Source organism: Canis lupus, chromosome 12 (genome assembly GCF_011100685.1).
Source record: "Canis lupus familiaris isolate Mischka breed German Shepherd chromosome 12, alternate assembly UU_Cfam_GSD_1.0, whole genome shotgun sequence".
In the NCBI taxonomy this organism is placed as follows: domain Eukaryota; kingdom Metazoa; phylum Chordata; class Mammalia; order Carnivora; family Canidae; genus Canis; species Canis lupus.
The window spans coordinates 20,320,115-20,334,901 of NC_049233.1; the positions used below are offsets into that span (position 1 = coordinate 20,320,115).

Below are 14,787 nucleotides of genomic sequence, written 5' to 3' on the forward strand. Positions count from 1 at the left end.
AATGGATGGTCCCCATTCTCTCCTGGCCTGCAAGATCCCTGCTGAGAAATCTTCTGAAAGTTGATGGAAGTTCCCTTGTATAAGGGAGTTTTTTTCTTTTACTGCTTTTAAAATTCTTTCTTTGTCTTTGATTTTAGACAGCTTTATTATTATGTGTCTTGGAAAATATTATTATTTTTTAAGACTTTATTTGTTTATTCATGCGAAACACACACACAGAGAGGCAGAGACGTAGGCAGAGAAAGAAGCAGGCTCCATTCAGGCAGCCCAATGTGGGACTCCATCCTGGGATTCCAGGATCACGCCCTGGGCTAAAGGCAGGCGCTCAACCACTGAGCCACCCAGGTGTCCTGGAAAATATTATTTTATTTTATTTTAAGATTTTATTTATTTATTCATGAGAGACACCGAGAGAGAGGCAGAGACAGAGGCAGAGACACAGGCAGAGCAGGCTCCATGCAGGGAATCTGATGTGGGACTCAATCCTGGGACTCCAGGATCAGGCCCTGGGCCGAAGGCAGGCACTAAACCGCTGAGCCATCCAGGATCCCCAGGAAAATACTATTTTAGATTGAAATTTTGAGTACCTATAGCTTTATGAACTTGAATGTCCAAATCTCTCCCTGGGTTTGAGAAGTTCTCAGCCATTATTTCTTTAAATAAGCTTTCTACCCCTTTCTCTCTTCTCCTCCTAGAGAAGGGTCCAGTGATATATACATGATTTTTCTTGATGGTGTCATGTAAGTCGATAGGCTTTCTTCATTCCTTTTCATTCCTTTTTCTTTTTGCTCCTCCAGTTGGTTAACTTCAACTTATTTGTCTTCTAGCTTACAGATTCTTTCTTCTCCTTGTTCAAGTCTTCCTTTGAAGCTATAGTTAAATTCTTCACTTCAGTCATTGTATTCTTCAGCTCCAAAATTTCTGTTTGGTTCTTTTTTTTTATGTTTTCTATCTCTTTGTTGAACTTCTCACTTTGTTCCTTTATTGTTTTCCCAATATCATTAAATTGTCTGTGTTCTTTTGTAGGTCTCTGAGCATCTTTAGGACAATTTTGATATTTTTTCATTAGGCAATTCTTTGTTCTCCATTTCTTTGGGGCCAGTGCTATAGGTGGTGGAATCATGTTTTCCTGATTCTTCATGATTCTTGTATCTTGCATAGGTGTCTTCACATGAGGATGCAGCTACCTCTTCCAGACTTTATGGATTGATTTGGTAAGGGATGACTTTCCCGTATGGGTGGAGGAATGCTGAAGCTTGCTGTGATCCTGGACCTAGTAGTGTAGGGCACCCAGTGCAGGGATGTGTGGTGGTACTGGTTTCAGATTTGGGGAGCATCATGTCTCTTTGGCTCCTGCCACTGGGGTCTACAGCATTGATAATGGTGTAGTCTTTGACAGGTGTTATGGGGGTCCATAGTGGCTGCAAGGGTTGTTGGGGTCTTTAGCAGTACCTCTAGGTCCAGCAGTTATGGACCAGGGCAAGCAGTAATGGTAGCTGGAGCAGGTAGGGATACACATGATTGGCTGCAGGGTGCCAGCTATGGGTGCCTGTGTAGTGGCAGGGGCCATTTACAGGCACACACATAGTAGTGGGAGCCAGAGAAGTAAAGGGCCAGAGCCAACTATGGACTCATTGGCAGCTGTGGGAGGTGCTGGTTGTTGGCATGTCCTCCTGTGGCTGCACACTCTCCCCTCACATGCACACTGCAGTAGAGGCCTGTGATGAGGCCTGTGATGAGGCCCATGTGCAGATGCACAGCTGGAGGGGCTGGTTTGAAGTGTATGAATGGGGGAGGGGTCAGCCAGAGGGTGTCTGTGCTGGCATCTTGCACTTAAGCAGCTGCAGAGGCCAGAGCTGGCTTCCAATGTGGTTCCCAGGCTCTGGCGGGGAAATGGGGAGGGTGGGGAAGGGAAGGGGTTCCAATGCCTGGCATCATGAATGCCTTTGGGATGAAAGCTGGTGGTGGGCAGGGGATACCTAGTGGTGGCAGCTATCCTGGCCCTTTGCTTTGGGTCAGTGGTAAGATCTGCTGGGTTTGTCTGTAGAGCAGGTGTCTGCACACCACAGGCACTCCCACTGAGAGCTGCTGCCAGTAGCCCCTATTTTGCTTCTGTGTGCCTAGCTGGACTTAATATACTTCAGCTTTGCTGGTCTGAAACTGAAGTGGGACCTTAGTGGACTGCTCCAAAAGAGTGGAGAAGCTGGTCGCTCACCCTACTCTTCTTTCCTGGCCAGAGGACCTCTTCCTGGCTGGGAAGTTCCCTCTTGACACTGAACAGTGCTGGCTTGGGGGATGAGATGATGCAGACAAAATGAGGTCTTCCTTCTCTCCTTGTGTAGTTATTCTCAGGATTTTTGTTCCACTGTGTTCCTAAAACGTCCTAACTGGACTCCAGAACTCTTCCAGAGCTGTTTTTCTCCATGGATAACTCTAATTGTTGAACTTTGTGGAGGGGTAAGGAGTCTGGGGTGTCTTATGTTACCATTTTGGTCTCTGTCTTCAAAAATATTTCCTTTCCACTTTTTTCTTTTCTTATTTAATCTTTTGGTTTTTTTCCATTACCAAAAGAAAAATATGTTCATTATAAAAAAAGACAACAACAACATAATTCAGGAAGAATACAGAAAAACATTGTCCAAATCCAGTTTCTTTTTGTTCATGTGTTTGCATGCTTCTAATTATAGTATACTTATAATTTTATATGCTGCTTTTTTGGGCTTATTAAATCATACACATTTTTCCCAGATTAACACATGATCTTTAAAACCAATGTTTTAATGGCTGCATCACAGTCCATTAAGTGAGTTTTCCATCATTAACTCATACGTTTGTCTTTTATATTGTTTCCAACGTTTTACTATTATAATTAACATTATAATGGTCAGCTTTAGGCATATTGTTCTTTCCCATAATTTTGGATTATATTTTTAAAATAAAGGATCAGGAGTGGAATTATGGAGTTTAAGACTTTAAATATAAAATACTCACCGCCTTCCAAAGAGTTGTATAAATGTATCAGTGTTACTATAACAAGAAGAAACCTTTTTTTTAGGTAAAAATTCATCTCACCTAGTCAGGTCTAGGTTCCATTGTTTATGAGCACTAGATAAGATTAAAAACATGGAAAGAATTAAGTGAAAGATTAAAAATATAGATAAGATAATATTTTAGTTTCTTATGAAAAGTGAGCTGGTAATTAAATTGGGCATTCTGGAGCAGGGCTCTAAGTTTTATTTTAAGGTCAGGCTGCTGCTTTTCTCCATGTTCCTGACCAGGTGTTTTAGCTTAAAATATAAGAATCTTCTAATATAAGTAAGCTTTTTGATATAAGATTTGTGATGTTTATAAGCAAAGGTTTAAGTTACAATGTTTTTGAAATTTAGCTCTCTTAACTAACACATATTTATAAAATATTATTAATGAAACATTTCTTTTCTTCTTCAGAAAACAGCATTTCATAGAAGCCAGACGCTGAGCTACAAGAATGGCTATGCAGTTGTTCGACGTCCAACAGTTGGGATAGGCGGGGAGCGGCTTCAGGTCAACCAGCTGTCCCAAGGCTGAGCTGGATGAGTTGGCCAACAAGGCACCAATTCTAACTTATGGCCAGCCTAAGCAGGCCCCACCTGGCAGAATTTATTCCTGCACATGTAGCTTTTGACAAAAAGGTATCATCTGGGATTTCAGGGTACCCCTTGAATTCAGATTTCTGAGAGCCAACTGTTTGCAGAAAAGTCAACAGCAAACCACAGGTTTTCCAGAGTGCTCTGAGGAGAAAATTGTTCAAATGCCTCAACCTTTAGTCATAGACAGCTGAACTCAGGATTGAAAGAGGCTTTCTTTAGTCAGGAAGCCTATTACAGAAAATAATTCCCTGTAGACTTCACTGAAATATTTTCCAAATACAGTTAAAGAAAAGTTGGATGAATTCTGAATTCTTGAGTTCATATTGCTCCACGTTTACCTGCTCTGTGCTATTTTTTGAAAGTCTTATCTGTACTGATGGCAAATCCTTAGCCTCTATGAAATGCAAAATGTCATCACAACAGCAACTTCATCTTTTGTCAGTTTTCTCCAGGCTGTCTCCAGAAGTTTTTATTTTTCAGGGAATGTTTCAGGTTTGGCATAATGTAACCAAAGGATAGTGTAACATTTTTGTTTGTGTCTCATTTACCCTTATGCTTTTGTAATGTGAGCTATTTTATTTCCATCTGTTGACATTTCCATATCATCCTTGATTTTCCTTGTCAGTAAGCGTCCTCTTTTAACTAAGATGAGGTAGTCCTAACCCTGGCCATGCAACAGAATCCCTAGGGATTTTTAAGAAACTGGGATGTCACCCTAACCCTCATCAATCCTGATTTCCAGATAGTTTTTATGTATAACTGAGTCTGAGAATTACTGACCAGTTTTTACAAGATAGCTTTTCTAATTTACTCCTAGCCTATTTTCTGTCTTTTTTTTTTTTTTTGGTCTTTCTTTTCATTTTATTCTTTTTGTTAAATGTCTGTACTGTGTTCATCCAACTAGTCAACTTTTATTGAGTACCTAGTGAAACCAGAGGCTGGAAGTAACAAAATAACCTGGTGGTGGAACTATACCATTTACATTCATAATCACTTAGTTTTAATTTTTTTTTTTTGATGTGTCAGCCAGATTCCATAGCATTCTCCTTTCCCCATCCCAGTGAACTCATCCAATAGGAACACCTTCATATATCCATTCAGAGGCTGAACCTAAACAGTATCAGTTATATGGTTGGGTATTTCTTTACCTTTTTCTTGCTTCTCTATCACTCTACAGATAGTTTTAGCCCTAGCCATGCCCTTAACCCTGAGTTTGGCCTCAGGCAAGTCACTCTACCACCTTGAGTCTCCCTAAGATGAGGGAGGCTCAATCTGATCATTTCTGGCTCTCACATTTTGTGTATTTATATATGTGTAGCTCAAATACAGACCATTTCATGCATGAATTACTGATTGTGCCCCCATTTATAGTGATTATGTCTCCATTTCAATTCTTTGCAGTCGATCTAAAATATTTTTTGAAAATGATCTTTTGGGATGCCTGGTTTAACATCTACCTTTGGCTGAGGGCATGATCCCGGTCTGGAGATGGAGTCCCACATCGGGCTCCCTGCGAGGAGCCGGCTTCTCTCTCTGCCTATGTCTCTGCCTCTCTGTGTCTCTCATGAATAAATAAATAAAATCTTTAAAGAAAAAAATTATCTTTTGTCTTTTGCTTTTACTGTATTATCTTTCTCCTTTAAACATTCTATTCCATTCATGCATTTAATCTTTTATTAAGAATTTTAAGGTTTTATCCATTATATTCATATTTCACCTATGCGATTGCCCGATCTCTTTTGGTTTTTAATTTTGTTTTTCCACAGTAGACACCAAACCTTTTTAGTGACAGCACTCTTGTATAAAATTATTCGTCTTCCCATTCATTAAGCCATATTTGTGTCCTCACTAAAAGGTTGTCTTGGTTTGTTCCTCTAATTCCAATGGAGGTTTAGGTTAACACTCTTGCCTATCTACACTGTTCTAATCTTTTCTCTTCATGAGAGGAAATATTAAAAATAAAGACAGGATAACAGAAAAATTTCAAATTAATCCCAAAGCTTCTCAACACAAGCTTTTAATATTTTTAAATGTGCAATAGAATGTGCCATTTTGACTTCCCACTCTTGTTCCCCAGAGGACCTAGGGTTTGCTCCATCTGTCATATATGTTTCTGAGTACAATTAGGATGTATTTACATGCCACTCAAAGATTTTGTGGTGGATTGATAATTTGAGCCTCATTCATATATATTTTCTAACAAAGAATGTCATTAATACACATTTATAGGGGACTCTCCTAAAGAAATGGACTTGAGCCTTCATTTTCTTTTTTCTTTTTTTAAGATTTTATTTATTTATTCATGAGAGAGACACACAGAGAGAGGCAGAGACACAGGCAGAGGGAGAAGCAGGCTCCATGCAGAGAGCCCGACATGGGACTCGATCCTGGGTCTCCAGGATCATGCCCTGGGCTGAAGGTGGCGCTAGACCGCTGAGCCACGTGGGCTGCCTGAGCCTTCATTTTCATTTTGAAACCAAACATTATAGTCTTACCCAAATTCTAAGAGAGATTTTTGACACAGAAGTTAAGCTAGTAGAGTTAAGGGCTTTAAGCCGTCTCATCATGGAACTCATTACTACGTAATCTATATGTAGTTTGAGTATCTAGAGCAGAGGTCAGCAAACTTTTTCTGTAAAGGACCAAATAGTAAATATTTGAGGCTTTGTAGCTATCTTAGCCTACTTGAGCTGCCAAATACCATATACTGGTGCCTTACACAATAGGGATTAATTTTCTCACTGTTCTGGAGGCTGGGTGTCTAAGATCAAGGGTCCTGCCAATTGGGTTTCTGGTGAGGGCTCTCTTCCTGGCTTTAGATAGCTGCATTCTTGCTATATCCTCATGTGGCCTTTCCTTAGTGTGGGTATGCTAAGAGAGACGTCTTCCTCTCCTGACAAAGCCACCAGTTCAGTTGGATCAGGGCCCCACTGTTAGGACCTCATTACTTCCTAAAGACTTCCTAAAGACTGTCTCCACACACAGTCATATTAGGGGTTAGGGCTTTTATATACAAATTTTTTTGAGGGGGAGACAGAATTCAGTCTTAAGTAGCCTATGTGGTCTCTTCCACAACTACTCAATCCTGCCCTTGTAATGGGAAAGCAGCCATTGGCAAGTATCTGCTAATTATTTACATAATTATTTGTGGATATTGAAATTCAAATTTTATGTCACTTCCATGTGTTGTGAAATTTTATTCTTCTGTTTTTTTAACCATTTAAATATATAGATAAAACATTCTTAGTTTGGAGGTCATATAAAATCAGGTGGCAGGGATAGATGGGTCCCACGGACCATAGTTTAGCAACCTTCGATTTAGGAAGTAGGAGTGATGAGTACTTAGTTCTTCTGGAGTGGTTCTCTTTATAGGAGGGTACTGGATGTTTTTTTGGATGAGAGACTAATAATGCCATTTCTCCCTGCCTCATATGGTCTAGGTGCTGAAATTTGATGCCTATTTCCAAGAAGATGTTCCTATGTCAACTGAGGAACATTATAGGATTCGTCAAGTGAACATTTATTACTACCTGGAAGATGACAGCATGTCTGTCATGGAGCCTGTTGTGGAAAACTCTGGGATCCCTCAAGGCAAGTTAATCAAACGCCAGCGGCTAACCAAGAATGATCAGGGAGACCATTACCATTGGAAAGACCTAAATCGAGGAATAAACCTTACAATTTATGGCAGAACTTTCCGCGTTGTTGACTGCGACCGATTCACACAGGTATAGTATATACTTCTGGAAGTATATGCTGGAAGTACTGGAAATTGTGGTGTCTGAGGCATCATTCTAATTTATGGAAGGGTACATTTCATTTACAAGGGTAAGAGGAGGGGTATTTGGGTGGCTCAGTCAGTGAAGCATCTGCCTTTGACTTAGGTCATGATCTGTGGGTCCTGGGATTCAACCCTGTGTCAGACTCCCTGCCTGTCCCTCTCCTTCTTCCCTTCCTCCCCCACCGCCAACTTGTGCTCTCTTTCAAATAAATAAATAAAATCTAAAATAAAAATAATAAAAATAATAAATAAATAAAATCTTTAAACATAAAAATATAAGGGTAAGAGGAGGACACTGGTAATCTGTCCTGTATGGGTTATTATGTAGATTAATTCGGTGTTTGTGTGGGCGTTATGTGTTTCAACACTGTGTGGTGACATCACTTTTTTCACAGTGACATCAATACATATCCATTCAAATAAAATTAAACTCACATCGTGGCTGAATCATTTGATAAGAAACCAGTTCCCATGCCCATGCAAGCAGAGGATAGTGGAGGTAGCACCCTTGATGGGATAGAAATACGAAAGAGGCATTGGACGATTTATCTGAAGTTCGGACTATAAAAGTAGTCTTACTTTTATTAGCAGTTACGAGCCTAACATTTTTTGTGCAGTTCATATTTTTCCTTTAAATCATACTTGCTATATTCTGGAGAAACTTGCTATCTAAAGAATTCCTGAAATAAAACCATTTTTAAAGGAGAACGCTTATTTATATTGAGAAGAATCTTCCATTTCATCTATTTCACAAGTATGGATTTTTGACAACTTTTTTTGTAAGATTTTATTCATTTATTCATGAGAGACACACAGAGACAGAGACATAGGCAGAGTGAGAAGCAGGCTCCCAGCAGGGAGCCTTATGCCGGACTCGATCCCAGCATCCTAGGATCATGACCTGAGCCAAAGGCTCAACCACTGAACTACCCAAGCATCCCTTTGACAACTTTTCTTAAAGTTATGTGTACATATATATAAACACAGAGAGTCCTTTCTTTAACACGAAATGTAGGTATTAGAAAGTCAATTCTAAATTTGTCTTGCTAAAAATTTTTAGAAGCCAAGATATAGTTGCTGAATTATTCATGCCTTTAATCCCATGTTACCAAATGCCACATGTGATTAATCTGTACCATGCACCGATTCCTTGAATTCACGCCAATTATGTTTTGCATTTAGTAACTTATTTAGCAAATACTTACTGAGTGCCTGCTCTGTGCCAAGCATGGTTCTAGGTGCCAGGTACCTAGACTTGCCCTTATGAAGGCTATTACATTTTGGCTGGAGGAGACAAAAACCAGCCAACAAATATATATAACATGTTAAATGCTGATTAGAGCTGCAGAAGAAGAAACTAGAGCTGAAGAAAGTGGAGGAGAGTGTGAGGGTACTGCTGTGTATAGAGGCCAGTCAGGAAAGGCCTCACTGGTAAGAGACAGATAGACAGGCACCTCAAGGAAGTGAAGAAAGGAGTGCTGGCATCCATGCCATTCCAGAGCAACAGAGAAAAACAGTGTAGAAGGTAGGGTGCTAGACCATCTTTGGAAAAACATGTTTTGATTTCTCATTTTTTTAGGTTTTTGAGGTCCTTTTATCATAGGCAGTTTCAGAATTGTACCTAAAATGAGGAATTATAAAATGTTATGTAAATTTCAGGTATCATGATTATTTTTACAATCATCTCTTTATGAACAATTTGAATGTTGGCAGTTCATTACTGAGCGGTGGTCTAGGTCGGTGAGTCAATTCTCATTTTTCCTTATAGTTCTGTTCTAGGAAGTCACCACAAACTGTAATTGGCAAACATGGATCCATTGCTTCTAAGAGAAGTAACTGAGTTAGGTTTCTATAACCTTGTTTTTTTGGAATTTTTAAAAAGATTTTATTTATTTATTCATGAGAGACAGAGAAAGGCAGAGACATAGGCAGAGAGGCTCCCTGTGGGGAGCCTGATGTACAACTCAATCCCAGAACCCTGGAATCACGACCTGAGCCAAAGGCAGACTCCGAGCCACCCAGGTGCCCCAAGAATTGTTTTGTATGCTTTCTTGCACATCTTAACTTGACTACATTGAAATACCCAGAGGAAAGTTTTCAGTAATCGATTTGTTAGAAATTGGCTCCTATAACAGTTTAAAATTTATACACATCCAATTGGTGGCTTTCATTAGGGATGGATCTATGAGTGGATAAAAAAGATGGTTGTCTTTATGGTGTAGGTTTGAATGAGGAGCCACCTCTAATCAAATATATCACCAACACCTCCCTTCTCACCTCCTCTTCACTGCTCCAAATAAATGTTAGTCCTATAGACAGAATAAACATATTATAAAAATAAACTCCAGAAATCAGAGACCTAGAGTTTATTATCTTTATTAGAGTATTACCAATAGTATAGCAGATATGAATTCTACTCCACATAAGCAAGTGTACAGGAAATATTGTTTTGTGTTTTAAAAATAACTTAAAACCTACTTGAGTCCCCCTCCCCCATTCGACTGGGCTGCTGTTTCTATTCACCCTCAGCTTTGCCAAAAATTCCAAGCCCTATGCCAGACAAGAAGGCGCACCCAGGCCTAATGTGGTTGTGTAGGCAGGGTACATAGGCTGTTAATGACCAAGAGCACCTCCCTGATGCTCTGTGCTCTGGTGCTAGGTCATATACTGAGACCCCGAATGCCTGAGACTGACATGCCTGATTGTTTGCACATGTGCTCTGAGCATCCCTAAGAGCACATGTAGGATCTTGCTGTTCTGAGACCCATCAACTTGTGTCTGCTTTCCAGACTGGGAGAATTTCTTCTTTTCTTTCTCCTTGCCTTCAAAGACATTTCCTTCTTTCCCCTCCTTCTGGGATACTTTAGAATAATCTCTTCAGAGAGGTTAGGCTTTTTCTAAAAGACAGGAAGAATAGTCAGCTTCAGGAAGCTTCTGCATTCCTGCCCAAATCCCTAAGGTAAGGTTAACGAAGGGCCTGGTTATCTGTTGAAAGCAACAGAAAGGAGTAAAACCCTCATTAAATACCTCAATCAATAATCCTGCTACACTAATACATCATCTCAAGGGAGAGGAGTATATTATTAGTCATTATCTTCAGCTCAGTAGTTTTAATAGATATTGAGGTCACAATATTTTAATATTGAAAGGATATTGGAGACTGCTTAGTGAAACTTTAAATACTAAGATACAAGCCAGTTAGCAGCAGAGCTAATATTAGAACCCAAATATTTTGGCCCTGAGTCCTATATATTTTCTATTGAATTATCCAAAAGCAAATCACACAATTCCCCAGAGAAACCTAGATTTCAGATTAATTTCTAGCTCCAGGATGTAAACAGATCCCATGACATTGTTCTTTTCTGATTACCAAAAAAAGTACAGCTTAAAAGAAGAAGAAATGCCAAGTTGTATTAAAAGATATAGTTACTGAAAATATATCTACTTATAATTAGCAAATTAAACAAGATCATATCAAATTCAGATGTTTTCCTTAACTTTATCTGGTGAGACTTGAGTACTTCGTTTGTGTCTCCTATTTTGCTAAAATATTTCCTGGTCTAAAATAACCAGTGATTATTTTCCCTTTCGGAGGGGGTGGAGATGGGGGCTTCATCACATACTTATTTTTGCGGAGTTGGAAAGTTGGGAATTTGATTTCAGCTTAACTTTGCCATTGTGTAGCTTGCCCCCTGATATGAATTACATATTGTTTGAAACTGTGGTTGGATTTCAGATGTGTGTATGTAGGCAGTCCTAGGACTTAACTCTGTTCTTGGGCATTTAATTAAATTTCATTGGTCTAAATTCATATTTGGAGCCAGTTACCTTACTATTATGTCTTCCCGTTAGCTTAGCATATTGCCTAGCCATTTTATAATACAGCATACTTACGGTAATTACCAGTTGTTATCTGCATTATGGTTTGGGTCAGTTGGAGGTTTGGTGCTGCTAAGATGTACCTCAAACTGAAAATTAATTATTAATTTGGACAATGGCATAGAAATTATTTTTACAGTTATCTTTACACCACCAGTTAATACTTCAGAAGCTTCAAGAAAGATGATCATTATTACTTTTGCATGAGTTAGGTATTTTTGGAAAGTCAAGGAATTGAATTAAATCCACCAGAGAAGATGGCTCTTGATCCTTACACTGAACTCCGGAAACAGCCTCTTCGTAAATATGTCACCCCATCAGACTTTGACCAATTGAAGCAGTTTCTTACCTTTGACAAACAAGTAAGTGATATAAGCATCTCACTGGGTTTGCTCGTTTCCAGATGTGGTGCATGTTTATTAGCAAGCTGTTCTGGTAGATGTGTGTTTTAAAATATTACATCTGTAATTTAACCATCTGGAGACAGTGCTATCTTTCTGGTTTCATCTAGAGTTACAGGTACAGGAATGCTCAAGTTTTGTATTAGAGACCCAAAGGAAGTTGTGGAGTTAAGTCTTAGGAGGTCCACCAAACTTTTCAATATCAAAGCAATTCCAAGAGTTGTGTCTGCTTCCACCTTACATTTCCAACCAACTATTTCTTTTCCCAAATAGAAGTTAACTTCATAGCCTCTTTTGGGAAACCCTAAGTGAATTATTAGGAAATTTCAAAGCTATTGCATATAGGTAGGTTTCTAATATTAAAATGGTAATTTCACAGAAATCCTATTGCAGATGCTTCCTTGTTAAATTTTATATGAATGTCTGAGTACAGAATATTCTGGGTATTTTTCAGCTCTGTTCCAACTATCCCATCCTTCCCATTGTGAGGTGGTGTGTGGGGGCAGATTTGGTCTTCTCCTTTCTTTACAAAAGGGAAAGAGAAGATGGAGAGATCAACTTCAGTGTTTCTTTGCTGCCAGTTTTCTCTCAGAAATGTAATTCCTTTTAGTTAAGAAAAATTTGCCTACCACTAGCATCATCTTTCAAGGATATTCTTTATATCAATCATATAATCTGTTATTATTTTATCTTTAAAATTGTGTTGTTGATGCTGTTACTAGAAGGTGTATGTTGATGGATAAAAAAAGACTGATTAATAAATGAAAATTCTTTCCATATTAATTATATATAAACTCTTTGCATATACCTTTATTAATATGTGAGCCCCTGTATAAAACACATCACTCTTTTTGCTTTTTTTTTGTTGTTTATTTACAACAATATTGTTGTTATTTACATACAATATTATATTAGCTTCAGGTATACAATAGTGATTCCACAGTACATTGCAAAATTTTTACCACCATAAGTTAGTAACCATCTGTCAGATTACAAAGTTAATTTAATATTATTAACTATATTCCCCATGATGTATATTACATTCCTACAACTTACTTATTTTATAACTGGAAGTTTATACTTCTTAATCCCCTTCATCTATTTCACCAATTTCCCCACCACCCGCACTCCAAGCTCCCTATCCTCTGGCAACCACCAGTCTGTTCTCCACATCTATGAGCTGGGTTTGATTTTGTTTGTTTTACTTTTTAGATTCCACATATAAGTGACATCATACAATATTTGTCTTTGTCTGACTTCTTTCACTTAGCATAATACCCTCAAAGTCCATCCGTGTTGTTGCAAAGGGCAAGATTTCATTCTTTTGTATGGCTGAGTAATATCCATTGTATGTATAAACCACATCTTCTTCCTTCATTCATCTGTTGCTGGACAGGTTATTTCCAAATCTTGGCTATTGTAAATAATACTACCATGGACATAGGGTGTATTTCATTTTCTTTGGAGGCTACCCAGTAGTGGAATTGCTAGGTCATATGGTATTTCTATTTTTAATTTTCTGAGGCACCTCATACTGTTTTCCATAGTGGTCGCACCAATTTACATTCCCACCAGCAGTCTGTGAGGGCTCCTTTTTCTCCAACCAACACTTGTTATTTCTTGTCTTTTTGATAACAGCCATTCTGACAAGTGTAAGGTGATATCTCCTTGGTGTTTTGATTTGCATTTCTCTGATGATTAATGATGTTGAGCATTTTTTCATGTACTTGTTGGCTATTTGTATATCTTCTTTGGAAGAATGTCTATTCAGACCTGCTAGTTTTAATTTTTTTTAATATTTTTATTTATTTATTCATGAGAGAGAGAGAGAGAGAGAGAGAGAGGCAGAGACACAGGCAGAGGGAGAAGCAGGCTCCATGCAGGGAACCCAACACGGGACTCAGTCCCGGGTCTCCAGGATCAGGCCCTGGGCCGAAGGCAGGCGCTAAACCGCTGAGCCACCCAGGCTACCCTAGTTTTTGTTTTAATCAGAATGTGTGGTTCTTTTGTTTTTGATTTGTAGGAGTTCTTTATATATTTTAGGTGCTAACCCTTTCCTTATCAGAGAGGATTTGCAAATATTTTCTTCCATTCAGTAGGCTGCATTTTGTTGATAGTTTTCTTTTCATTTTGTTGATAGTTTTCTTCATAGTATAGAAGCTTCTTAGTTTGATATAGTCTCGTATGTTTATTTTTGCTTTTGTTTCCTTTGCCTTTGGAGTCACATCCAAAGAAACATGGCTCAGATCAGTATCAGCAAGCTTACTGCTTATGTTTTCTCCTAGGAGTTTTATGGTTTCAGGTCTCAAAGTTAGGTCTGGAATCCATTTGGAGTTTATTTTTGTGTATGGTGTGAGAAACTGGTCTAGTTCCATTCTTTTGCATGTAGCTGGCCAGTTTTCCCAGCCCCATTTATTGAAGAGACTGTCTTTCCCCATTGTATATTCTAGCCTCATTTGTCATAAATTAATTGACCAGAGAGTATGAGTTTCTTTCTGGACTCTTTATTCTGTTCTGTTGGTCTATATGTCTGTTTTTATGCCAGTACCATACTGTTTTGATTACTATAGTGTTATAGAATAGTTTGAAATCAGGAAGCAGGATACCTCTACCTTTCTTCTTTCTCAAGAGTTTTTTTGGCTATTCAGGGTCTTTTGTGGTTCTATACAAATTTTAGAAGTATTTATTCTAGTTCTCTAAAAAAGTGCCATTGGAATTTTGATAGGGATTGCATTAAATCTGCAGATTGCTTTGAGTAGTATGGACATTTTAAGAATATTAATTCTTTTACTGTGAGCATGAAATATCTCTCCATTTATTTGTGTCTTCTTCAGTTTCTTTCATCAGTGTCTTATAGTTTCCATTGCTCTTTTAATTCAGCTTCTCTTTCACTGACTAATATTTTTGGATCAAAGTGAATTCTGCTTTCTCAGTACAAACTTATAAGCCTGTTATTTAATACTTTCCAGCTGTTGACATCTGGTATATAATTTCAGATGTTTTTGTATCTTTGGTGAATTTTTTTTTAACCACGTGAGATTACTTCATAGTCTTTGTAGTTAATCTTTTCATCATTGTTTGATATATGAATGCCAAA

At 38.4% G+C, this 14,787-nt stretch overlaps 1 protein-coding gene across 1 annotated transcript in view; it reads left to right on the top strand.

Moving 5' to 3' along the window:
• Nucleotides 1-14,787, top strand: part of EFHC1 (EF-hand domain containing 1) — a 63,556-nt gene that overhangs the window by 5,074 nt on the left and 43,695 nt on the right. Inside the window, 5 exon segments of the mRNA XM_038554306.1 lie at nucleotides 3,448-3,561; nucleotides 3,563-3,631; nucleotides 3,633-3,671; nucleotides 7,070-7,357; nucleotides 11,502-11,651. Of these exon segments, the coding sequence (XP_038410234.1) occupies nucleotides 3,448-3,561; nucleotides 3,563-3,631; nucleotides 3,633-3,671; nucleotides 7,070-7,357; nucleotides 11,502-11,651 (660 nt within the window).